Here is a 24204-nt window from a genome sequence, read left to right as displayed (position 1 = left end):
GTTTTATTTATAGTGAAGGAAGACAAAAAAGTTACTCTCCCATATGGCGTACTCGTAAGACCGAGAGACTCATCTGCCTCATATTTGTGTTATTATTTTTAAATTTATATGTTTAATTAAACTTCAACAAAAATAATTTGTACAAAAATAAAAGGTTAAACAAAGACAAAAACATAAAAATACTGAAATAATTCAAGTGAATGACATCTACTCCCAAACATTTGGCCCCCAATCAAGCTCTCCAATGAATTGGGTGTCCTCAATGTACAAGGAAGACGTTTTCCATTTTCCAGCTGAGCGCTCTGTTCTCTCTGGTTTCCTTTTACTACATCTGGATCCACGTTCTTTTCCTTGGTCGGTCTCATCTCTCTTTTCCATTCAACGGGTTTCGTAAGCGCTTTGTTAATTTTGCCCATCAACCATGCCAGCGGAGCGGTACAATTTTAATCTTTTATCGGATTGACGCTCTCAACTACTTACTTGTCTTAGGCCGAATTAGCCGAAAAAAGGCAACAAAGCATGAAGCAAGCAGTAAAACAGATCTGGTCAAATTGAAGTTTGGCCGTTTCTCATCAATTCCGTCTGCCTATCAAATCTTCAGTTTTTTAATAATAATTTTGGGGTAAAAACCCTCCACTAAGGATGGCAAGAAGTCGAACTGACTGATTAAAACACCAAGGACAGGTAGACCAAAATAATCGGGAACTACCAAACTTACTACAGGCAGTAGAGTTTGGCTTGCGCTCGGCCAAAAATGCTAACCGTTAACACCATCAATACTTGGAAAATGCAAGCACTGATATTTGGTTAATTATCTTATCAGGCATGAATTGTTTTTAAATAAGTGATGTTAATAATTAATTATACAAGGGAGCTTTATATCCCAGAATAGATTTTGCAGTTCATTATGTTTTTAAGAACCTAGTAATAAAGAATGATCGCAGTGACGATTTTTAAAGTTTATTGTGTTTTTATGCTGAAATATAAAGACCTCAGGGGAATGACGATTTTTTTTAAATGGACTAATAAAAAATACATTTTAATTAACTTATAAAGTAATCAGGTTCCGTAATAGCGCTGTCGTGAGGGAGGCCGTGGGTCGGGTACACGTACAGTCTGGTACACCTGAGGATATGGCTGTATATGGTATGGTCGCTGCAGGTAGGTCAACGGTACGATGCTGACACGTCCGAGGTCGTGCGGGAGCTTCATGCCCCAGTCTTCTTTTATCATGTCGGCACCCTTTTCCGCGATCATTATCGTCGGAGCGTTTGTGTTTCCGCTGACGATGGTCGGCATGATGGACGCGTCGACCACTCTAAGGTTGCCGACACCGTAGACCCGTAGCCTTGGGTCGACGACGGCCATACCGTCCCATTTTGGCCCCATCTTGCACGTTCCGACCGGATGGTAGATTGTCATTGTATAATGCCTCACCTGAAATACAAAAATATCATTCCTCTAAGTTCATATTTTAAGTACGATGTCTACATTAAGTTTTCTATCAATAGTTTAGAACATCGACTCCTCTTAAGTAATCTACCTGCTTTTGCTCTCTAACCCAGTTTAGGAAGAGTATTTATGTTTGTTCAAGTCTAACAGATCAATCAATAAAAGACACCTTAACTAAGCTTTACACATAAATTTACTAATTGTATACAAAAAAAAAAGAGTCTTCTTTCCGATAGTCAGAGTGTCCTATCCGCCATTTCTAATATCCACAATTCTAACCACCCTTTAATATCTCATATATTTAACGCCACCATTCAACTAACCAATAGAGGCACCGTAGTGCACATAATTTGGACTAAAGGCCACAGCAACAACAAATTTAATGATGAAGCGGACAGGCTGGCCAAGACTGCGGCCTCCGCTGGCAGTCCCTGCTTTATTATCCCCCATCATTAGAGCCCACATAAATAGTTACTGCAGGCTCCGTTGGCAAAATGAATACTCCGCCAGCACAAAAGGAAGGTTTTATAAATTCATCCAACCTATCATTCCTACCTTCCCTTGGTTCCGATCTTACAATAGTCCTCGCCATTCTCTCACCTCTATAATTCGGCTTCGCCTAAACCACAATTGTCTTCCCTCCCACCTCTATAAAATAAATATCCTAGACTCTCCTTACTGTTCCTGCGACCCCTCGTACATAGCTGATTCCAACCATATTTTACTAGCCTGTCCCAATACCTCCATCAACCGAGAGTCCCTCTACAACACTCTAATTTCTAATAATATCCCTCTTCCTACCTCAATATCCGTTATACTCTCTTTTACCCGTAATCCCAAAATAATTTCCTCTCTCTCTAAGCTCCTATCCCAAAATAAAATACAAAAGTATACATTTCAAACTTGAAGTTTAGAGATTTGGCCAATATGCTAGACCATAAGGCCAAAAAAAAAAGTTTGAATTTTTAAAGATACCACTAATCTTAGAGAAAGAAAGAAAAAAAGAAAGACAGTCAGAGAGAGAAAGAGAGAGAGAGAGAAAGAGAGAGCAATAAATAGAGACTGATACACCCACAAACCGAAAGACAGCTAAAGAAAGAAAGAGAGAGAGAGGAAAGATGATAAACGGAGAAAATGATAATAAATAAAAAGAGAATGAGCGAAAGAGTGAGTAAGAGAGATAGATAGAGATAGATAAATAAAGATAGATAAATAGATAGAGTGAGAGATAGAAACAGAGATAGCGAGAGAGAGAAAGAGAGAGAGAGAGAGAGAGAGAGAAAGAGAGAGAGAGAGAGAGAGAGAGAGTGATAGAAAAAGAGGGAGGGAGAAAGAAATAGACAGACAGAAAAATAGACAGTGAGAGATAGAGAATGACAAACAGACAGACTGTCAGAAAAGACAAAATTCAAACGTGGGGTGAATATGTTCTTTAATCTTTTTTAAAAGATAATTCTTACTCACAGTTTGTTGCTTTCAACAGCTTCTTATCAAAACAGGATAAGAAGGAACTATCAACTCTCAAACTATCAAGAGTAAGAACTATCTTTTAAAAACGAGGATAATTCCTTCTATCCTCTTCCTGCTTATATGCCTGGCCTCATTTTGACAGAACGGCAGTTTTAAGACTGCGTGTATATAAAATTATGGAATGTTTCTCTAAACAAAGGATTAGTACCAATTGGTTCATTGCCCAAGAGTACCACATATAAACAGTTATATCTGGAGCGAAAAATCTACTTGTCTGTTTCTCTCCGTTGATGATCCGTGTAACACTAAAACATTGTAATCCAAACCAGAAAATTGAACCGGTTCGTACGTTAGTTCAGATGGACCGTAAATGCGGTAGTTACGTAATTTTGAATTTACTCACCTGGCATTTCCAGTACTCGTCCGAAAGAAACTCCAAGCGGTCACACCCGGGAATCGGTATGTCATGGAGCCGGGCCCGGTATTTCTGGAACGGCAACGTTTGCGACAATTCGTATGCTATTTTCGCACCTTCCACCTACAAGGGCAACCTTTTATAACCTCTGGATAACTTTGAGTCGACTTTTTAATAGATGACTCGATAATGATGACTTTTTACTGATGAGTATGATAAGCTGTAAAGTTGTGCGATCCTATTTTTCTATTGTACTAGCTCAAACGTTGAAGTGTTTTGGTAATTAAAGTGCCTCAAATCCAATGAGTTGAAAGCAGGTAATTAATCGAGGGAAGCTCATTGTGTTCAAGTCATGTCCAAACCCTTTGAAGCCTGTCAACATCGTTGTGAATGAACGAGCAATTGGGACGGGGAGGAGGTCCGTTATTCAAAAATATGAGAAATGATCTTGATCCTATAATTAACGGCATTATAAGAACGAATTGCTAGGTTTCCATGTCAAATAAGTCACTTCGTGCTACAGCTACAATTTTCCAATTAAAATTTACGTCTGACTAAAGTTAAAAGATGTATTCACGAATTCAGCACTAAAAAGAGTTGACGGCTCTGACAAATATTCGTACGATATCGGTTAGTCCTAAGATTCTTCATGGTCACGTGTCTTGACTTATTATCTTTCAGCCTAAATTAATGTTCTCTTGTTAATATTGTGAGTTTTCTTCTTGGGATCTGAGGAATGATGTTTCCAATCATTTTAGTCTGGCTATCGTACTGTGCTGTTTATTAAAAAAAACTAGCATTGGTTCGGTAAACCAAAAAATATGTCCTCTTGGCCTATAGTGTTCTTTAAGTATGAAGAAATCATGCTCTTTGTACCACCCTGTATGGCGACAAGGTTAAATTAATTAACCCCGATCTGGCTCTTTCCAATTTATATTTGTTAATGGATCACGTTTTGCAGGTCGGTCAATAGATTTGAAAGGTAATTTTGGTAGAAAAGTGATTGAACCTCAAGTGTTTTCCTACAGCGTACAAATTTTTGCAAGATAATATTTTTCTATGGTACAAAACTAAAAAGTATAAGCTGCTTAAGTTTTCGCCTCTAAAGGCTCACCTTGGCAGTAAATCGAAGAAATGTTCTGCAACGTGAGCGTATGTATACATTGTTAGTCATGCTGAACCGGCTTGGGTCCGTCATGCGTTTTGCGATTGCTTCATCTTCAGTGAGGAACGTAGTTCAACAAATTCGCGCGCGAAGTCGGACTCAATAGCGACAAATGTCGATTCAGCTTGAGTTCGCCGACTCGCAGACCAACACCCAGCATCAGCAATTTTACTCATTCAAATCCTCCACCCAGCTTACATACTCACTTATTAGCTTTTTACAGATCGGACATTTAAAAGTTAATAAGTAATGGTGGATATGTGCAGTTTTTCGCAACTAAATACAGTGGTATGAGAGTGGGATTGGTTGGCTTCATAAATAGTCAAAACCCATAGAGATTTTTTATATTAAAACACTTATTGTCTATTATTAAATCTTTATATACCCCGTCAAATTAATCTCTTTTGCACCAAATTAATCCTTTTTAATTTAAAAATTAACTTTTTTAACTTTAAAATTACATTTTTTAAATTTAAAATTAGCCCTTATTAATTTCTAATTAACCCTTGTTTAAACATCAAAAAACCTAGGAGATGGTATGAAATGTAAGCTCGTAAAGCCAAATTCCTGCNAACTTTAAATAAAATTAAAATTTATATAAAATTAAATATTAACAAAGGATTCTTCTTTTATATAATGCTTAAAAATTCCTTAACCAATTTGAAATATAACCCTTTTATTATTACCCAATTATTTTACACATAAAAAAACAGGTTAAAAGACAAATAATCTGTTTTACATTTAATATTATATAATTTTAATTGTAATTCATTTTTGTATGGTCTTCTAGGAGCTCAAGGGACAGGAGAATTATTACTAAATGATTTCATATTTTTAAAAATCTTAAATAAACCGGTATTTTATTTTACATGCTTGTTTTTCATTCCATCTCCAATTTTTTTTTTACTTTAAAGATAGTGTTAATTTCAATTTAATAGAGGTTAGTTTGAAATTAAAAAAAGGTAAATTTGAAATTAAAAAGAGTTTATTTGAAGTTGTAAAGGGTTAATTTCATATTTGAAAGGCTTAAATTGAAGTTGAAAAGGGCTAATTTGAAATTATAAAAATGAATTTGAATTTAAAAAGGGTTAATATGACATATAAAAATTTAGCAAGTTAAAAAGGGTTCATTTAATGTTGAAATGTGTTAATTTGAAATTAAGAAAAAGGTTTTTAAGACAATTAAAATTTTAAAATCTTAATTTGAAGTTAAAAAGGTTAATTTGAAATTAAAAATGGTTTATTTGAAATTTAAAAAAAAGGTTAATTTGACAGGAAAAAACTACATAGTCTTCTAAGAGCCAAATTATTTCTATTAAAAAAATTTTAAAATATACAGGAATTTTACTTTACATATTTGTATTTCATGCCATCGGCAAAGTTTTGTTTAAACTTTAAACATAGGGTTATTTTGAATTTAAAAAAAGGTTAATATGAAATTTAAAAAAGTTAATTTATGTTAATAAAGATAACAATTTACAAAAGCTAATTTGACGTTGAAAAGAGTTCATTTAAAGTGTTAATTTGAAATTAAGAAAAAGGCTTAAAAAATTGAAAATTAAAAAAGTTTAATTTGAAGTTGAAAAGGTTAATTTTACATTAAAAACGGTTTAATTGAAATTTAAAAAAAATTGACCTGAAAAAAACGGTACTTATAGCTTTCTGAGAGCTCAAAAAAGTGAATTTAAATTTAAAAAGGGATAATTTGACATTTAAAAAAATTAAGAAGTTAAATAGGGGTTCATTTAATGTTGAAATGTGTTAATTTGATGTTAAGAAAAAGGGTTTCAAAAAATTTAAAATTAAAAAAGCTTTATTTGATGTTAAAAAAAGTTAATTTTAAATTAAAAATGGTTTATTTGAAATTTAAAAATGGTTAATTTTACGGGAAAAAGCTGCACAGTCTTCTAAGAGCCGAATTATTTATATTTTTTAAAAATTCTCAAATATACAGGAAGTTTACTGTTCATGAGATTCATATCATCTCCATAATTTTTTAATACCTTAAAGAAAGCGTAATTTCAAGTAAAAAAAACGGGTAATTTAAATTTTAAAAAATGGCAAAAGGGAGGGAAAATTCAAATGGTGGGGTTGAGGTGGGAAGTTAGTGTCCGAGTGGATCGAAGTCACGATAGCTCAGGTGGAAGAGTAGCGGCGTATCTAGCCTAAGGTCGTGGGTTCGAATCCCGCTCGTGACATTGACTTTTTATCTCAACTAAAAACCTTAATTAATTGTAATATTAATACAATTGGTCAAGTGGACCACGAAAACTAGTGAATTTAAAAAAAACGTTAATTTGCAATTAAAAAGATAAATGTCAGAAAAACATGTTGAAATGTAATAACTAATAAGGCTGTAAATGTAATAATAAGCACCAGCTTTTAAAAGCTACTAATCGATTTTATTGAAACATTTCTCTAGTTTTAATTAAACGTTTTAACGAAGCGTTATTGGCCTAATAAAAGTTAGAAGAGAAATCTAATTTTATGTACGTCTTACCATTATTTCTAGATCCCTCTCGTCCGATAAATAGTTTGGTACTATAATCGGATGGCTTTTCGGCGAGTGGTCTCTCAGTTGGATAAAACCTTTGCTTCGAGGTCTCAACAATAGTGGCACAATAGTGAAAGATTCTTTATACAAAATCGGTTCGAATACGGTTGCGTAGATATCGTCTGCGAGGCCGTTGTTCCTTCTTCCGAAGAGGCCGCCGTCCGCGTTGTCTCCTGTGCTGGCGAACAAGAGCTGGACGTCGGGCCAGTCTTCGCTTCTATTCGCGTACCTGTTAACGCAGCAGATGGATTACACGCCGATACCAAATGGACAGAGATCCTCTGTGTTATTTTGTTTTTCATAGTTTAAAATTACTTCGTGTTGACGAACGCCATGGCCTCGGTCGTCGGCGTCCCGTACAAAGGACCCGTGTTTTTCGTCATGAACATCTGAAGAGTATTGACGTTCAGGACATTCGGAAGGACGTAAGCCTGCTCCCAGGGGCCGTACTCCTCCGGTGGTTCGATCAAAAAGGTCGTCCCGCCGAGTGCGATGTGGTCCTGAAGATTGTTGCCCACCCCGGGCGAATCCACCAACACGGGTATCGACAATTCTCTCAAATGCTCTCCCGGGCCGATTCCCGACAACATCAAAATCTGAAAAATTTCGCTACTATAAAAATTCAAAATTGTCCATCGGCCAAACGTTAATTATTTCGTATAAGTTCGTAACGTACAAGGATAAAATATACAACAGAAATCAAATCTTTAAAAAGGATATCTCAAAGTTTTGTGAGGAAATTAACAGCAAATCCGCCAATTTCATTTCTCTGTAGATCCAGCCATCAATTTAAATAGTTTGTTCTTATGAGTTAAATTTTGATCAATTGATCCGATCATGATGAGCCGTTGAGTTGGGATCTATTGACCTACTCACTTAACCTTGCCCAGTAGTGTTTTTATATAAGCCGATGTTCTCTCTCTTGATCGACTCCATCAATAAATGCAAAGCAAAATAACAAATTTGTAATTGTTATTGCGCAGGAAAGCGTTTGTTAGTATTGCAAACAATAATTGGATTATGTAAGAGAGGAATAAAGACAATACATTCTCATTGAAGGTCTGGGAGTTTATCTCCGTCACATCTGAAAATATAAACATCATGATTGCAGAAGACTTGACGTTTATTGGTAATATTTTGATATTCGTTGGACCTGTTCTTCGTCTTCGTGCACGGCAACAGGTAGCACAGACAGGTCAGGATATAGGGATTTGTAAATGTATATAGTGTTTGTGTTGTGTTGATGTTAATTTACTGGAATGGATGTAATTTATCAACGTGAAACGAAGGGGCTTTTAACCCCGCCCCGAGGAATATCGAGTACTCTGGGGTGAGTGTATGACATCTTGAGAGTAAAAGTAAGTTATTAGCGAGAATGGTGAGGGTACAACCCCGCCCCGAGGAATATCGAGTACTCTTGGGTGAGTGTGTGACATCTTGAGAGTTAAAAAAGTAAATTATTAGCGAGAATGGTGAGGGTTCAACCCGCCCTGAGGAATATCGAGTAACCTGTGGGAGTGAATGTGACCTGACTTCTCTTTTTCTATAGGACGGTGATGTATATATGTATTGTATGTTTTATAACTATTCTGTAGTTGTCAACCTGAGGTACAAATAAGAGGCTAGCAGTTTAGGATATCGCCTTAGTTTTCTTACAAAATCAGAGAGTCAGTAACAGATCAGGACGCCTCAAATGGCTGCAGGTTGAAAATAAAAATTACCGTGAAAGACCTCATTATTATTATTATTATTATTATTATTATTATAAACATCATGAAGTAATAACTGTTGAAACCAAATCTCGTCCCCTTCCTTGGCAATTAGGTCAATTATTGGCTGAAATGTTAAGAAATTCACATTAATTTTAAAGAAAAGAAACCTATTTTTCAAACGCCTTTTATTAAATCTGGTTGTTGAAACTGAAGAAGGAAAATTAGAAAGTCTTTCCGTGTGTGACATGGTACATCTCAGCCCCCTAGGCCTTACCCCTTAAATGATCAATTTAAATTTTAATATTTGTCGCTGCAGATAAGTGGAGACGGTGAAAAAGGTTCGTTCGTTTGGTGAAAAGGATAAGGAATAAGGACAGAGGAAGCAACCCCCCACTATCGCCTAATGACGTTGGCCAGACCATAACCAAAACTGATAAGTTGTGACCTCTTACCAAAAATTTGTTTTCAAGTCTAATTACACGTCCCAGGCTAGAACAACCTGTCTAAGCCAAAATTTTACAATGTATAATTATTAGGGTTTTTTTATTTTTTTGACACTGCCCACAGAAACTTCATAATTGTTACCTGAGGCGAGTTAACGGAACCAGCGGACAATATGACTTCCTTGTTGGAAAATATCTTTATCCCTTGAATATGTGGTGTTGAGAAAAGGACACCAATCGCTTTCAACGTTCCGAAGTCGTTTGTCACTAATACTTTCTCGACGTGAGAATCGAGTATAATATGCAAGTTCTGTCTATCCTTAATCGGCCGTAGAAACCCTTTAGCAGTACTGCATCGAAGACCTAAACATAATAATTATAATGATAACAACGTATTGGACAATTGAATAGCGCTTGAAACTAACTTAGATTGCTAACACATTACTATTTACATGTGGACACATTTCTGAAATACCTATGCACAAAGTGACCTAGTTCATTTTAGTTGAAATCTATTGTTTAACCCTAGCCCGCCCTAATTTAAAACCTAATCCAAAAATAATGAGAATTATCCTTTAAAGGTCGAATTTTTTGTTTCCGTCACCACGTTAACGATAGATATCTTAAATTTACATTCAGTAACAACGGAAATGGGATATGCAAGGGTTCTTTACTAACTGACAAAACTGAATGCAGCTGTGAAGGAAAAATTGACTGTCTCAGTTAAGGGTAGATAACCCGTTAACACCCCTATCAGCACTGCCTACGATGCGATGCGATATCGCGCGAGTGAAAGCTGGAAGCGCAAAATTAACTGCCATTGACTCAAATTAACCCTTTTGAGATCAAATAAGCTCTTTTTAATTTTAAAATTACCCTTTTTAATTGCAAATTAATCCTTTTTCAACTTTGGATTAACCCCTTTTTTTACTTCTAACTAACCGATTTCAAATTAAAATTAACCCTTTCTTTAAAGTAATAATAAAACTTCGGAGATGGTTGAAATTTAAGCAATTAAAGTAAAATATCTGTACATTAAGGATTTTTGTAATATAAAATAATTGGGCTATTAACTTCAAATAACCTTTTTTTAAACCAAATTAACTTTTTTTTTACTTTAAATTAACCCTTTCTAACTTTAAATTAACCCCTTGTAACTTAAAATTAACCTTTTCTTATGACTAAATAACTTTTTATAACATCAAATTAACCATTTTTTATTTCAAATTTCACCTTCTTTTAGCCTAGACATAACCTTTTTTAATTTCAAATTAACGCGTCTTAATTTCAAATCAAACCTTCTTTAAAGCATCAAGATGTTATGAAATATAAGCATCCCTATCCCTGTATATTTGAGAATTTTTTAAAATAAAGTAATTTGTCTCTTAGAACACCATATAAAATTAATTACAATTAAAATTAAAAATTATGTACAATAAAATATAAAAATATTTTTTTTAAAAATTCTCAAATATACAGGAATTTTACTTTACCTGCGTACAATTCTATAATCTAAAGTCTAAAATGTTCTTATAATGTAAAGAAAGGGCCAATTTGAAAATAAAAAGATGAAGGTATTAAAAAAGAAGACGGGCCAATAGCCCGAAAGTCCAAACATCACCAGATTTCTTGGTTTTTTTTTAATACCTTTCATCTATACTATAACCATGGATAGTACAACAAAATGAAAATAAAGGACTAATTTGAAAGTTTTGAAAACATGTTAAATTGAAATTAAAAATGATCAGTTAGAAAGTAACAAAAGGAAGTTTGACATATAAAGGGTTAATTTTAGGCAAAAAATTGTTAATTTGAAATTAAACATGATTAAGTTGAATTATAAATATATCTGCCCAAATATAAAGAAATAAAAAAATTTAAACAATATTTTAACCGCTATAGGGAATAACTAAAATACCTCGATGGTTATTGGTTAAATAAAATTTAAAAGTTAAAGTTTTTTTGCATTGTATAACTTCACTTTTTTCCACATCCTACATGTATTTGGCAAATTTAAACATGTTTGTAAACCCCAGGCCCTGAAGATGATCTCAATAAAGATCGAAACGTTGGCACGATAAAGAAAATGTTTTTCTGAAACCTACGCCACACCAGACCGCATCTCAATTTCCGAATAATCATAGACTAACGGTCACTAATCACCACGCATTAAAAGTTAAAGTAAAAAAAGGTTAATTTGAAATTAAAAAGGGTTATTTTGAACGTAAAAAAAGAAGTTTTTAAAAAAAGGACAATTAATATATTATTTAATTTTAATTAATTAAAGGGCTAATTGTATGCAAAAAAGGGTTAATTTCAAATTAAAATAAGTTAGTTTAATGGTAAAGGTTCATATTAACAGCTACCAAAATATAAGAAAAAATGTAGGCAATATTTTTATCACTGTAAACGGAATCACAAGAAAACCTTGAGATTATTAAAATTAAAAAGAATCAATTTAAAGTAAAAAAAAATTAAATGGAAATTAAAAATGCTTACTTTGAAAGTAAAAAAGACGTTAATGTGAAAAAAATGAGGTTAATATGAAAAAAGGACGATAATTTTAAATTAAACGGGTTTTATTTTATGCAAAAAAGGGTTAATTTCAAATTAAAATAAGTTAGTTTAATGGTAAAGGTTCATATTAACAGCTACCAAAATATAAGAAAAAATGTAGGCAATATTTTTATCACTGTAAACGGAATCACAAGAAAACCTTGAGATTATTAAAATTAAAAAGAATCAATTTAAAGTTAAAAAAATTAAATGGAAATTAAAAATGCTTACTTTGAAAGTAAAAAAGACGTTAATTTGAAAAAAATGAGGTTAATTTGAAAAAAGGACGATAATTTTAAATTAAACGGGTTTTATTTTATACAAAAAAGGGTTAAATTGAAATTAAAAAGGGTTAATTTCAAATGAAAAATGTTAGTTAGACAGGAGTAACAGTTGATAAATTTAAAATTTAAAAGGTTTAAATTGAAATTAAAAAAGGTAAAATTGTTATTTAAAAACAAGGTTAATTTCAAATTAAAATAAGTTAATTTGACGGAAGTAAAGGTTGATAGTATCAGCTGCCCAAATATAAGGAAATAAAAAGGCAATATTTTTATCACTATAAAGAATCACCAGAAAAATTGGAGATTATTGATTATTAAAATTAAGAGCAGTGAGTGTAAAGTAAAAAAAAGGTTAGTTTTAAAGTAAAAAATGACGATAATTTTAAAATAGAAATGATTTATTTTAAATTAAAATTGAACGGGTTTAATTTTATACGAAAAAAGGATTAAATTGAAATTAAAAAGGGTTAACTTCAAATTAAAATAAGTTAGTTTTACGGGGTAAAGGTTGATAGTAAGAGGTACACAAATACAAGGAAATAAAAAAAATTAATCAATATTTTTTATTACTATAAAAGGAAAATACTTATAAAATCCCGATGATTATTGATTATTAAAATTAAAAAGAGTCAATTTAAAGTTAAAAAAAGGTAATTTGAAACAAAAACGGATCATTTTGAAAGTAAAAAAGGAGGTAAATTTGAAAAGTGGGTGTTAATTTGAAAGTAAAAAGGGTTAATTTTATGCGTAAAAGGGTTGAATTGAAATAAAAAAGGTTAATTTCAAATTTAAAATGTTAGACAGGAGTGACAATTGATAGTAACAACTACCCAAGTATAAGGAAATAACAAATTTGAACAATATCTCTTACCACTATAAACGGAATCACTAAAAAACCATGATGATTATTGATTAGAGAAAATATTTGATTTTGTAAAATAATGAATGGTGGATGTGCACTTAGAAATAGGATTAGAAAATTTCGAAATTGTTTAAATACCTACATTCTTTCTGATTTGTTGTTTTCCCATGGAATTTAACAGTAAGTAATCTCAAACAAAATTCCTTGCTTTTCTTTATGTCAAATAAAGTTTCTATTTCCATCTCTGTTTTTAATACGAAAGATTGAAGTTATTTTATTTTTTGAATTTTTTTCGAAGGAATCCTTTTCATCCGTTTAACAAATTTCTTCCTTTGTCAAATTCAAAAACGTAGCACTGATTTGAAAGGTGCGTAGGGTGATTTCCAAACTAAAAAGAGAGTTGTCTTTTAGCTCTTTTTCCGTGTGTTGTAACTTCTCGAAACCACAACTCAACGAAATAGGACCGCGTTATCTGCAATTCACCCTCATTTTTTTACAATGCTAAATGAGTCAATTATTAACCGTTTACGATTTGCCACTATGAACCGCTAAGTCATTATTGTCATTGTCATCCTACTTTCCCTCAAGTTTACCTTCAAACTTGTTTTAACATTTCAAATCTCAATGTGAGGTGTGTCTTTCCCCGACCTGTTGCACTGCTAATTATTTTTTAGAACGAAAAATGAAATTATTGATCTTTGTGAATTTTCTTGTTTTTTAAAGTTTTAGAGGTAGCAATAAAATGTTCAAAAGGCTTAAAGTTTACTGGAAGGTAAAGGTCCCGGGTTCGGCCCTGCATTCGAGCCTGGCATGCTTACAAATGGGCTGTTTTCAAAAGCACCGCTACCCCGAGGGTTCATAATATCCTCGTAGTTGAAATACCATCGTAAAAAAAATAAAAAATTAAAAAAGTTTGCTCTGGAGTCAACCCTTTGAAATTGAGCAACGGTTCGATTCGGACGGGAGATACCGAAAATCCTTTGTCACAAAAGCTATTGGCCTTTACCAAAATGCCACTAGATGTTTCAAAAAATTCCTGGCATGTCAAAAATTAGGACCAGGAACTTCGTCATCGAATATCATAAAAAACTTTGCATTTTTATGGACAAAGTTCAAAACGAGTCTTCCTCGCTTTCGGAACATTTTTTTTCAACGAGGGTTCGCAACAGCAGAGGTCATATAAACCCTCAGGATGCCGATGTTTTTGAAAAAAAGCCCATTTGTAAATATGTCGGGTTCGAATGCAGGGCTGCTGGATTCGAACCCGGGACCTTTACTTTACAGTGATGAGCGCCGTGTCAACGCCTAAACCGTTGCGGCCACCGACGTCCCCCTTTTGGAACATTAAAACCGGCATCAACCATTCACCAATGGCATATCCCACTCCTGGCATAGTTCGACTTCTACAAGTATTCGACAGCAAAACTTAATGTCCCAGGATACATGAATGAATGTATATCAGAGGGATCTGGCTGACCTCGGGGTCTTGAAAGTGAAGTTTTGTTAGAAGCTGTGGCTATTGATCGTTGAAATAGTAGAAGACAGCTTTTAAATGGTCCTGACCTACGAGGAGCTGGAACGAGCCTGATGAGCTGCAGAATAATGAAGATGAGAACGATACTAGGAAACAGGGGTATTCCCCCAAGCACTTATTTTACTTTTTCTAGTTCCTTAGATCAGTGCAGTGGACTCGATTCTTCTTTTAAGTAGTTGCACTCTTCGTTCCAGGTTAGAGTGAGTCAGGCTAGAACCCAAGGAAGCGTACGCAGTCAGTTTTAGAGATAGGAGTATCAGAAGGTCATTGACTTTCATTGCTGGAATTCTTTTCCCGGATCTTCTTGATATCCTATATTAAGTCTGTAGTGATGAACAATTCCTTCATATTCGAGTGGGTGGCAGTTTCTTCCTCTTATTGCAAAACCGCCAGTCTTCATCGAGTGTTTTCTCAGATGCCAGTAACCGGTATGTAGTGCCATCACTCCAATGGCCAGTTTTGGTGAGGGTTCTTTCTGATACTACTGAAGTCCGTTCATTTCACCTTTTGTTTTTTGTGAAAACATTCTGAGATGGATGGGGGGTCTATGTTTGATCTTGTTATCCCAAGAATAGATCCTGGGCTTATAGGTCGTACGGATAATCTGGTCAGCTTGGCATTTTGTTTATTATCATGCATTCACTGACTATTTTGATCTTTTTTTCTAATGCTTTTAGGGCAGCTAAGGATTTTTTTGTGATTGTAACTTCTTCTATGTATTTAAGCTTGAATGACCAGAGGTGTTCTTCCCTGATGAATTTGATTGATGTCCGAAATGGTTAGTACAATTTATTTGTTTTTGGAGTTGCAGAAACATCTATCACGAATTTCCTCAGAAAGCCCAAGCCCTCAAAAACCCCTAAAATAATAAAAATTAGTGTCCCTCTCAATTCTGGTTGTTTCTTTGTCGTTTTCGAAGGAACGATTCGTCATGTAGTACGTTCTGACGGTTAGATGATTAATTCAGCTCAATTCGAAATAGTCGAAAAATAAACAGCATCTGAGAAACCGCAAAAATGTTCCATCCCGCACCTCAAACTTTATGCTCAACAAACCTAGTTCAACGGCGTCAACATGTAAAATTGAAGACGTATAACCCGTTTTTACCCATTTACTTGCAGCATAACATCAAACACCTCGCATTTCAGTCATTCACCTCTTACTCATGTCTCTGGCTGGCTTAATTCGGCAAGTATTAACCTGCTGAACGAAACAGGTCTAGTTTGGTTAAAAGTTGGTTTTGGCCAAGTTTTCCCCCCTGAAGACTCATCGTAATACAAGAAACGCAGGAATTTCTTTGCCCGATATACATCCTCACGTCAATCCTTCGGACTCAAGTCCATGGCCAGCCTGTTCCCGTGTCAAACTTCGTTTGTAAACCCAAGGTTACTAGGACAGACATGCGTTCTCTTTCGAAAAACCAACCTATATTTGGACGACGGCTGCGCGCATTGTTGTTTCAATAAATAATTAATAAAATTCTGTCGCACCTTTTCAACAAAAAACTGAATATTGTAAGGATTGACGGATTTGAACGGTTCAGACTGAAAGAAAGCCAAAACGCGTAAACTCAAAGAATAAAAAAAGTAATCAAATATATTATTTACCTTGATGCAAGGTGCAGTGTGATTTGGTGAAACCGGTCTGCCAACGTCCATTGACATCGACCTCACTGTAGCCCAAGTGTCGTCCTGCTTGCAAAAATGCTTCCGTGATAGGGGAATAATATCGGAGTTCTTCCACTCCGAGGTACCCTCCAGTGCCGTGGTAGCCGCTCTCAGCCAGACCTCTTATACGAACATCCTCCGACTTCTTGAAGTATGGCAGCAAATCGCGGTATCCCCAGCCTGGAAAGGTTATCGAAGAAGTTCGTCCATTGTAAATACCGGAAATAACAAGATATTTCATAAAGCTAAGAAACAGTATGTACTTGTTGTTGAAGGGGAGGGGTCAATTTTACTCTTAAATTAAAATTTATCGTCATAATTTGCCCACTACAAATAAGTCAGAGTATGGAACAAAATTTAATTGCAACATAATTTTTTATAAGGATGACAGTGCTCTGCCACGTTTTCCAAAATTTTAAAATTGAGTTAATTTATATGGAGCTGATTAATGTTACTTCTAATTGTAACGTAGTGAAAATTAGAGAAAAAAAACTTCCCCTGCTATGTTTATTTTTTAAATATTGCGCAAGCTAATAAACCCAGCCGGTGAACGTATCTACCAAAAATTATAGGTCAATAGGTTTAAAGCCGGTTGTTACTGCAGACGGCCATTATATAAGTCGTTTCTTATTTTGTCCTCAGCTCGTGCTAAAAAATTTCACCTCGCACACATTTCGACTGAAACCATCGAATTGAATAAATCAACGAAAATCAAATCAAATGATTTACGCTACAAAAATCATGCCACCCCGAAACCATTTAACTTCACAGAATACAGAAATCATAAAGCATCTCGATCTAGAAGACGTACAAAAGTAAAATGCTAAGACTTGAGCTTTTTTCAAGCAGGGGGTAAATGTAGGCCACAAGGCTTCAGATAGGAAATAAACTTGTCGACTTTAGGACAGTTCTTAAGGATTATTTCAAATACATAGGCTTCATATGAAGTGGGTTTTGTCGCTCATCCATAATAAAGCGCATCCATACGTTAATAATGCGTTTGGAAATTGATAAATTGAGTCAGTTCAATTAACTTGATCCATTGAATGTCATTGCTGCAATTCTTTTTCCCGGGTCTTCTTGATGAAACATCACCAGGCTACATGAACCTTAAAAGTAAACTCAGGTCTGGCTATCCTAGGGGTCTTGAAAGTGAAGTTTTGATAGAAGCTGTTTCTGTTGATCATTGAAATAGCAGAAGACTTCTTTTAAATGGTCCTGCGAGGAGCTGGAACGGGCCTGATAAGCTGCAGAATGATGATGATGAGAAGGATACTAGAAAACGGAGATAATCCTCCAAGCATTGCAGCCTTCTGGCTGTTGTACTTTACATGGTTTCTTAATTCAGTTCAATTGACTCTTTCCTTCTTTAAGAAAGCACAAGGTCATTGACTGTCATTGCTGCAATTCTTTTACCCGTGTCTTCTTGATAAAATATCATCAGGTTGAATGAACCTTAAAATGTAAAGGTTTTATCTCGGCCAATACCTTTCATAAATATTAATTAATTGAAAAATGTTAATTGGTCAATCGGACCACGAACTGTAATGGACTTAAAAGGTTAACTTAGATCTGGCTGACCTAGGGGCTTTGATAGATGCTGTTTCTGTTGATAGTTGAAAAACCCTAGGTTCGCATTCGAAGATAATGTGGGTGACAGTTTCTTCCTCCTGGGATGATGACCTATAGGGTCATCATTGAATATAGTCAAATTGGGTAGGGATTTTCTCAGTGACCTGCAGATTGCCCCAGTACTCCACTGAGTTTTACCCTTCCTAGGTTTGTCCTAGGTTCCTGAAGTTCGTCCACTCCTCCTTTAGTTTTGTGTGGTCCCATTCTGAGATGGAGGATTCTGTCCTTATTATCTTAAGTATAGGTTCGGAGCCTGTATATGGGCTATCAGATCATAATCTGAACATACTGAGGAAAGCCAGCACACCGTTCTCAATAGATACATGCTATTGATTAGGAGGGGTCTCGGGGCCATTTCCGCTTCGATCACCTGACTGGGTAATAGAGATGGGCTGTGCTGGACATGTATCGGGTGTATTTACGAAGGGTATTTGGAGATCATTGTGAAAGGTGTGTTGGAAATGGTTCTGAGGACTCTGGATTGATAGGACTGGCGGTGCCCCATAGTTCTTATCCATATGTCGGATCGGTTTTAGTAGTGTTTTTGTCGATACGTGTGATTTGCTTGATAGAAATTTGTATGGTAGTCTTCGGACGTCTGACTATTTCTGTCTTTTTGTTCTTGTGTCAGTTCCAGGTTAGAGTGAGTCAGGCTAGAACCCAAGGAAGTGTACACAGTACGTTTTATGGATAGGAGTATCAGAAGATCATTGACTTTCATTGCTGCAATTCCTTTTCCCGGATTTTCTTGATATCCTAGATTATGTCTCTATTGAACAGTTACTTCACATTCGAAGATAATATGGGTGGCAGTTTCTTACTCCTCATTCTATAACCTTCATAATTGAATATACTCAAATTCGGTAGGTGTTTAATTTCAGTTTTATCCTGTCTGACTGTGGCAATCTGTTTGCCAGTTTTGGTGGATGTTTTTTAATCATAGGTTTACTGTGCCTGATACGTCTGCATTTTATCCTCTTCTCCTTTTGTTTTGTAAACCAACCTGTGATGGGTCCGTGGTTTTTCGATTTCGTCAGCCAGACTCCTTGGTGTTCTGGCACCCAAGGTACTTTACGGTTGTGTTTTCCCAGGTTTTGGAGATTTTGGATGCATTCACTGATTGATTATTGGATGTGACCTTTTTACGTGCCAGTGCTTCCTGAGCTGTTCTTCCTTTTGAAGAAATCCAGTTTCTTCTGTTTTAACTCAGGCCTAGTCCATCATAACTACTGTCTGACGTTTACATGGTTTTATTTGATTGGTTTTTTCCACATCCCAGAACTGTTTGAACTGTATCTGTTAATTGAGCTTATAGCAACTGTAAGGAACAAATATTTAGTGTTTAATGTAACCTTTTTTTAGGATATTTAAGTAAAAAATTCGATAAAGCTTTGTGGAATGACTTTACCTTGGTTTCCCGCAGATTCCCAGCTGTCGTAGTCCTTCCGGTTTCCACGGGCGTAGAGCATCGCGTTGAGCACGCTGGTTCCTCCCAGGACCTTCCCTCTCGGCCAGAGGGATCGGTTTTCCTTCATGCCGAAATTGGAACGCAGGCAGGGTTCACTTTTATATTGCCAGTCAATCGGGCTTAACTGCAATGCGGAGTAGAGAGCAGGAATGTCGCTTAAGACCGGCTCATCGCTCCCAGCCTCTATTAACAGGACCTAAAATTGACAAAACCGGCAAAAGACAAATTTAACCAAATTGTCTCGACTGAAATGTTCCAATGGAATCTTTTGAAAATTTCACCCTTCCATCAAATCTCTTCCAATCAAAATAATAATACAAATTGTATTAAGTGAGAATAGATACATAAAAAGTGAAAAAAAGACACACACCAAAAGTTTCGGTGGTAAAAGGTTAGGTTAGGTAAGTTAGGGGCGGATTAATCATGAAAGGATCATCTAAAAACTAACTACTAAACATAGAATGTGTTAGGGCTAGAATGATAGTCGGCTGCTGACTCCGGAGGCAATGAATAAACTCGGAAGAATCGTCCTTTGATGTAGGAGCGAAGGATTAGGTATAAGGTGTTAGGGAGGACGCCCTTTAATTGGTATAAGAACCCGCATGCCACACGCCGTCGAACGCTGTGAATCTAGGAAGATCCCCTCCAGTATTCAGAACAGGACAGAATAGAAATTTTATTCACAAATACATGTATACATTATAACAGTGGTTTAGTGGAGATTCTTTCTAGCGACACTTACCTCCGACTGGTTAAGTTACAACGAATTTTTTATTATTTATATACCATTATTTTCTATTAGGGGAAAAATATTAGATTAACACTCCAGCTGTCATGGCCAAGTTATAGGACAGCGTTCTTTATTCTCCTGCAGCAATAATTACCTATTTGGCATTAGATGATATTGGTACTGGCTTCGTATTACTTAAAAAATGTAATGGTTATATCTCTGAATTATTCCATCACCATCAACACTTTTGTCGCTTTGTGCAGTTCCGATATGCGTGTATATCGCGGCAAGTCTGTCGCAAGCCTCAGAAACTTGATCTGCACAACCTGCAGCCTGGCGACATTAGTCCTGCATGTGAGACTCGGGTAGGCATACAGGAGCATCGGCCTGACCACCACCTTGTACAGAAAATGTTTATTGGCTGGCGACAGATCACAGGGGAAAGTACAGATAGTCGCTTTCCCTTGCACATTTTATCATTAACATGGAGAGTAAAAAGTGAGTTTACGGTCCAATATCACCCCAAGGTATTTGACCAACTCAGACCACGACACGGTGGACCTTTAAATTGGATCTTTTTATAAGCAACGACCCGGGCTTGCTGAAAACTACTGCCTCCGTTTTATTGTTTGCTTGTTTCTACTACACTGAATTTGATAATTTCATTAAAACACTTTTAATCGTTTATAGTTAGTTTAACTATTTTGCGGGAAAATTGAGATCCGTTTACGATTTATACAAGTTTGCAAGTGAAATTTTACAGTTATAGATTCAATTGTTTTTTTTCTATGCGCCAGCAGGCCGGTCCCTACTCGCGCACTAATCTTCCAAAAATGGTTAATTTTAATTTTCCTATGCAGCGCGATTTGGCTGCTGGCAACGATTGCGTTGTCTAATCTGTTCTATATTCCAAGAAGAGGAGTAGAGACAGATATCGTCAGAGAAAAGAGCCGTTTTTTATGTTCTTAGAGTGAGGTATTTTATTGAAATAGGTCCTAGGATAGAGCCTTGAGGAATACCTCTCGGTTGGGAGGGGGATGATTTAAAGGAAACTCGGAATTATCTAGATACGAGATAGAAGTGGACTATTTTTATTATGTAGGGAGAGAAGGTATATTCCATCATCTTGCTGACTATACCACTATACCAAACAGTCATAACAACATCAAAGGCCTTTCTGACCTCTATCAAACCATGCCAATATGCTTTCATACATTAAACGCAAGCGTTATATCATGGCTAATTGAGTGGTGTTACATAGTCCTAGACTGCTCCGGCATAATGATGCTGTTTTAATACAGGGAGGTAGCTATGCTGGTGAGCATAACACGCTTATTAGTATTCTTTAAGCTCAAAGCATGATGATGTCTAGCGTAGCACCTGCTGGGTTGTGAAGTATTGAGAGCTTGGTGAGAAAGAAGAAGAAGAGAAGATTCTGCAGTAGTTAGCCAATTACAAAAGTATCATTTTGACAGATAGTTGATGGTCTCAGACGACGGAATGTCTCTCCCTGCCTACTTTAGGGTAACCTTCGCCCCTAAGGTGAAGATTTGTTTGTTAATAACAAGCTGTGGCAATTATTTACGGCCAATGCGGCTCGTTGGTTCGGAAAAAAATCCCAGACTTTCTCCGTCCTTTAAGTGAAAGAATTAGCATAATAAGTGTTGTGATTTCTTAAACGAGACAAGCAACGTCGAACGTCTGTTGTGCGTTGAACCTTTCAAAAATCGTCCTTCAGACTTTAACAAAATAACTTTATTGCATGATGTGTGATGTTTTGAATCATTACCTGCGTAGCACGCCAGACGGGTTTTAATGTTTGCTCGCAAGTGCAAGTCATCTATCATTAACAACACATCATAAGATTGATGATGCCGTGTCTTTGTCGGTAAAAATGTATGTGACAATTGATTGAGGGCTTCTTTCAGACAGGCAACTAGTTGAACGGACGAGTGTCAAGGAGTGTAACGTGGTAGCAAAATGTTTGGGATTCGCCCCAACCCCTTCACACGCAGTCAACTCGTCCGCCCAGGCGGGTGGCCACCAGGCACAAGTGCCGCTCACGTTCTCTTCCCCACTGGTTGACTCAACTCTGAAGACACTGCTAGGGCATTCGTCCTTCACCAGTCGCCTAGTTGAGTCAACTGAGTTCACCAAGGAAAGCGTTGCAATTGCAAGTTTCAAATTGGAGCAGTTCATTGAAGATATTCGTATTAGCCCCGTGATATTAGATATGTGTTGTGAGATGTACAGTGATAAAATTAAAAGAAGCGAAACTTGGAGGGAAGTAGCACAACAGTATTTGAGAGAAAGCGCACGTTTCCCAATTTTAAAACAACGGTAAACCCACACTTTTCTTTACTGTGGTTCCTCCTTTTTTCTTCTATTTTTGCAGAAGAGCAAGCACAAGAAGTGCTCCTGCTTCCTCGGGTTCTAACATCGGACTGACCTCCTGTTGGGAAGAGAGGTTGATTCTACAAGTTTGCTCGTGTGAAACCGAGCCTTCACACGGCAGTAAACTAGTTGAGAGTCAACCGAGCAACTTAGTTGAATCAACCAAACCGCCTCGTCTGAAAGAGGCCACTGTTTTTCTTGTTATTGTCGGGTTTATTGTTAATGATTATTTGGAGATCGTGAGATGCGGTCTGGTGTGACGTAAGTTTTAGAAAAACATTTTCTTTATCGTGCCAACGTTTCGATCTTTATTGAGATCATCTTCAGCGCTCAAAATGTGCGCTTTCTCGTTTGTTTTCCGTGTAGATGTGTCATTCTTGTATGGCGTGTTGAGTGTGCCCAAGTGCCAGTCGTGTTTATTGTTAATGTGCTGTTTTCTGCCAAATTTATAAGCAGAGATTTTTATCCATTGGTCGTGTTTTATATAACAAAGATCTAGTTTAATATCGTGATCTTCTATGAGAGTTGAGATTTATTGAAGAACCCATTGGCTAAAATCTATGAAAATTGAAGAGTGAAAGGGTAAAATTGAGTGAATGTGTCTACTCACTGTTACATCGGCTGATTCTGATAGTCTGTTGGCGAGTACAGCCCCCGCAGAACCACTTCCGACTACGATGAAATCGTAATGGGATCGCAACTGTGAAGGTTGGATGTCTTTGATCCTGTTTTCCCTGTCTTCGATATCCGGCCTTCCGACGAGGATGAGGAGACGCAGGACGAGGGCGAAAGCGAAGCTGGGCCCGTAGGACAGCGCTATGCGAGCAATCGACAAGAACCTGAGCACTTTCAGAACCATAATGTCCCACCGACGTCAGCCGTTTGATTCTTTTATAAAACATTTCCTCGTATTTCACAATCCCACGAGACCGAGAATTGTTTTCGATTCCGCCGGTACTAACCGATCACCTGTGCACAAGAAAAAATAGCACGTCCAACGAACTCGTTACACAACCGACACCGACGACTGTAAACATTTGTCGTACAAACCGTGAAATTATGAATCATCGGGTTTTTTTTCTGTAAACAAAACACTAAATAGCAATTACTGAACAACTCTTCGTTGTTTTCCATGCATCCCTCATCATTCAATTCAAAAATAAAATAGGGCTTACAGCCAGGTGGCATTAAGGGCAACTACCTAGTCGGTGGTAAAATTTCTGTTTGAAACACTTTGGGTGGAACACCAGGGCCCTGTCAGACATGAACATAACAACAAAATAACCAGGGCAGGGCAACGAAGAGGACGTTAACTGCCCATGGGAAGTTCGAAGAGGACACCTATAAACCCTGAACCCTTTTGCCGCATACGAAACTACCAAAAACGAAGATCCATCAGAAAATGAAATAAGTTCTCCGTTCAAAGTGTAACCCAGGAGAAAAAATCCTTGTTCATCAAAGGACCATATCATAACTACTAAATACTAGGACTAGAATGATAGTTGAACTGCTGACTCCGGATGGGTCACATGGGTAGATTCGGAGCAGCAGAAACAAGCCTGATATTGCCGTAAGAATACAAGTCCTCTGTTTGTGCAAAGGCCTATGCAAGCAGAGATTCTTATTTTTGCGTCCTCTATTTCGCGTTCCCTGGCAGTGCACACGTGCGGGGTTAGAGATAGGTCAGTTTAGATTAGGCTAAATAGTTTTTAGGGTTAGGGGCGGATTAATGCAATAAAGTTCATCAAAGGATCATCTAGAAACTAACTGCAGAACTACTAAACCTAGGATGTGTTAGGACTAGAATGATAGTTGGACTGCTAACTCTGGAGGATTATGAATAGACTCGGATAGAACAGATAGAAT

At 36.3% G+C, this 24204-nt stretch overlaps 2 protein-coding genes across 3 annotated transcripts in view; one reads left to right on the top strand and one right to left on the bottom strand.

Moving 5' to 3' along the window:
• The window catches only part of LOC106665347 (flotillin-2), a 176306-nt gene that overhangs the window by 147691 nt on the left and 4411 nt on the right, over positions 1–24204 (top strand). The window contains exon 1 of one of the 2 annotated variants that reach the window (XM_024226909.1): positions 8143–8251. The exons of the other annotated variant lie outside the window; for it this stretch is intronic. Coding sequence (XP_024082677.1) covers positions 8158–8251 — 94 coding nt within the window. The 5' untranslated portion in view covers positions 8143–8157. Of the gene's footprint in view, positions 1–8142; positions 8252–24204 lie in introns of those variants that run through there. 2 annotated transcript variants of the gene reach the window in all.
• On the bottom strand, positions 222–24089 carry LOC112126917 (glucose dehydrogenase [FAD, quinone]-like). The gene is made up of 8 exons (XM_024226906.1): positions 22949–24089; positions 19155–19410; positions 16055–16294; positions 9354–9574; positions 7372–7652; positions 7003–7285; positions 3326–3460; positions 222–1437 (listed from the first exon to the last, which is right to left on the bottom strand). The coding sequence occupies exons 1-8, from the start codon at positions 23195–23197 to the stop codon at positions 1060–1062; spliced, it is 2043 nt and encodes a 680-aa protein (XP_024082674.1). The 5' UTR covers positions 23198–24089; the 3' UTR covers positions 222–1059.

This window comes from Cimex lectularius, unplaced genomic scaffold (assembly GCF_000648675.2).
Source record: "Cimex lectularius strain Harlan isolate CLEC.00 unplaced genomic scaffold, Clec_2.1 scaffold9, whole genome shotgun sequence".
NCBI lineage: Eukaryota > Metazoa > Arthropoda > Insecta > Hemiptera > Cimicidae > Cimex > Cimex lectularius.
This window is presented reverse-complemented; position numbering and strand designations above follow the sequence as displayed.

Excerpts from the sequence above, each read along its gene's own strand:
- LOC112126917 (XM_024226906.1), bottom strand. The coding sequence starts at position 23,197 with ATGGTTCTGAAAGTGCTCAGGTTCTTGTCGATTGCTCGCATAGCGCTG. Across the intron at positions 9,575-16,054 it reads ACACTGCACCTTGCATCAAG|GTCTTCGATGCAGTACTGCT; the intron begins GTAAATAATATA and ends TATTATGTTTAG. Across the intron at positions 1,438-3,325 it reads ACGAGTACTGGAAATGCCAG|GTGAGGCATTATACAATGAC; the intron begins GTGAGTAAATTC and ends TTTGTATTTCAG.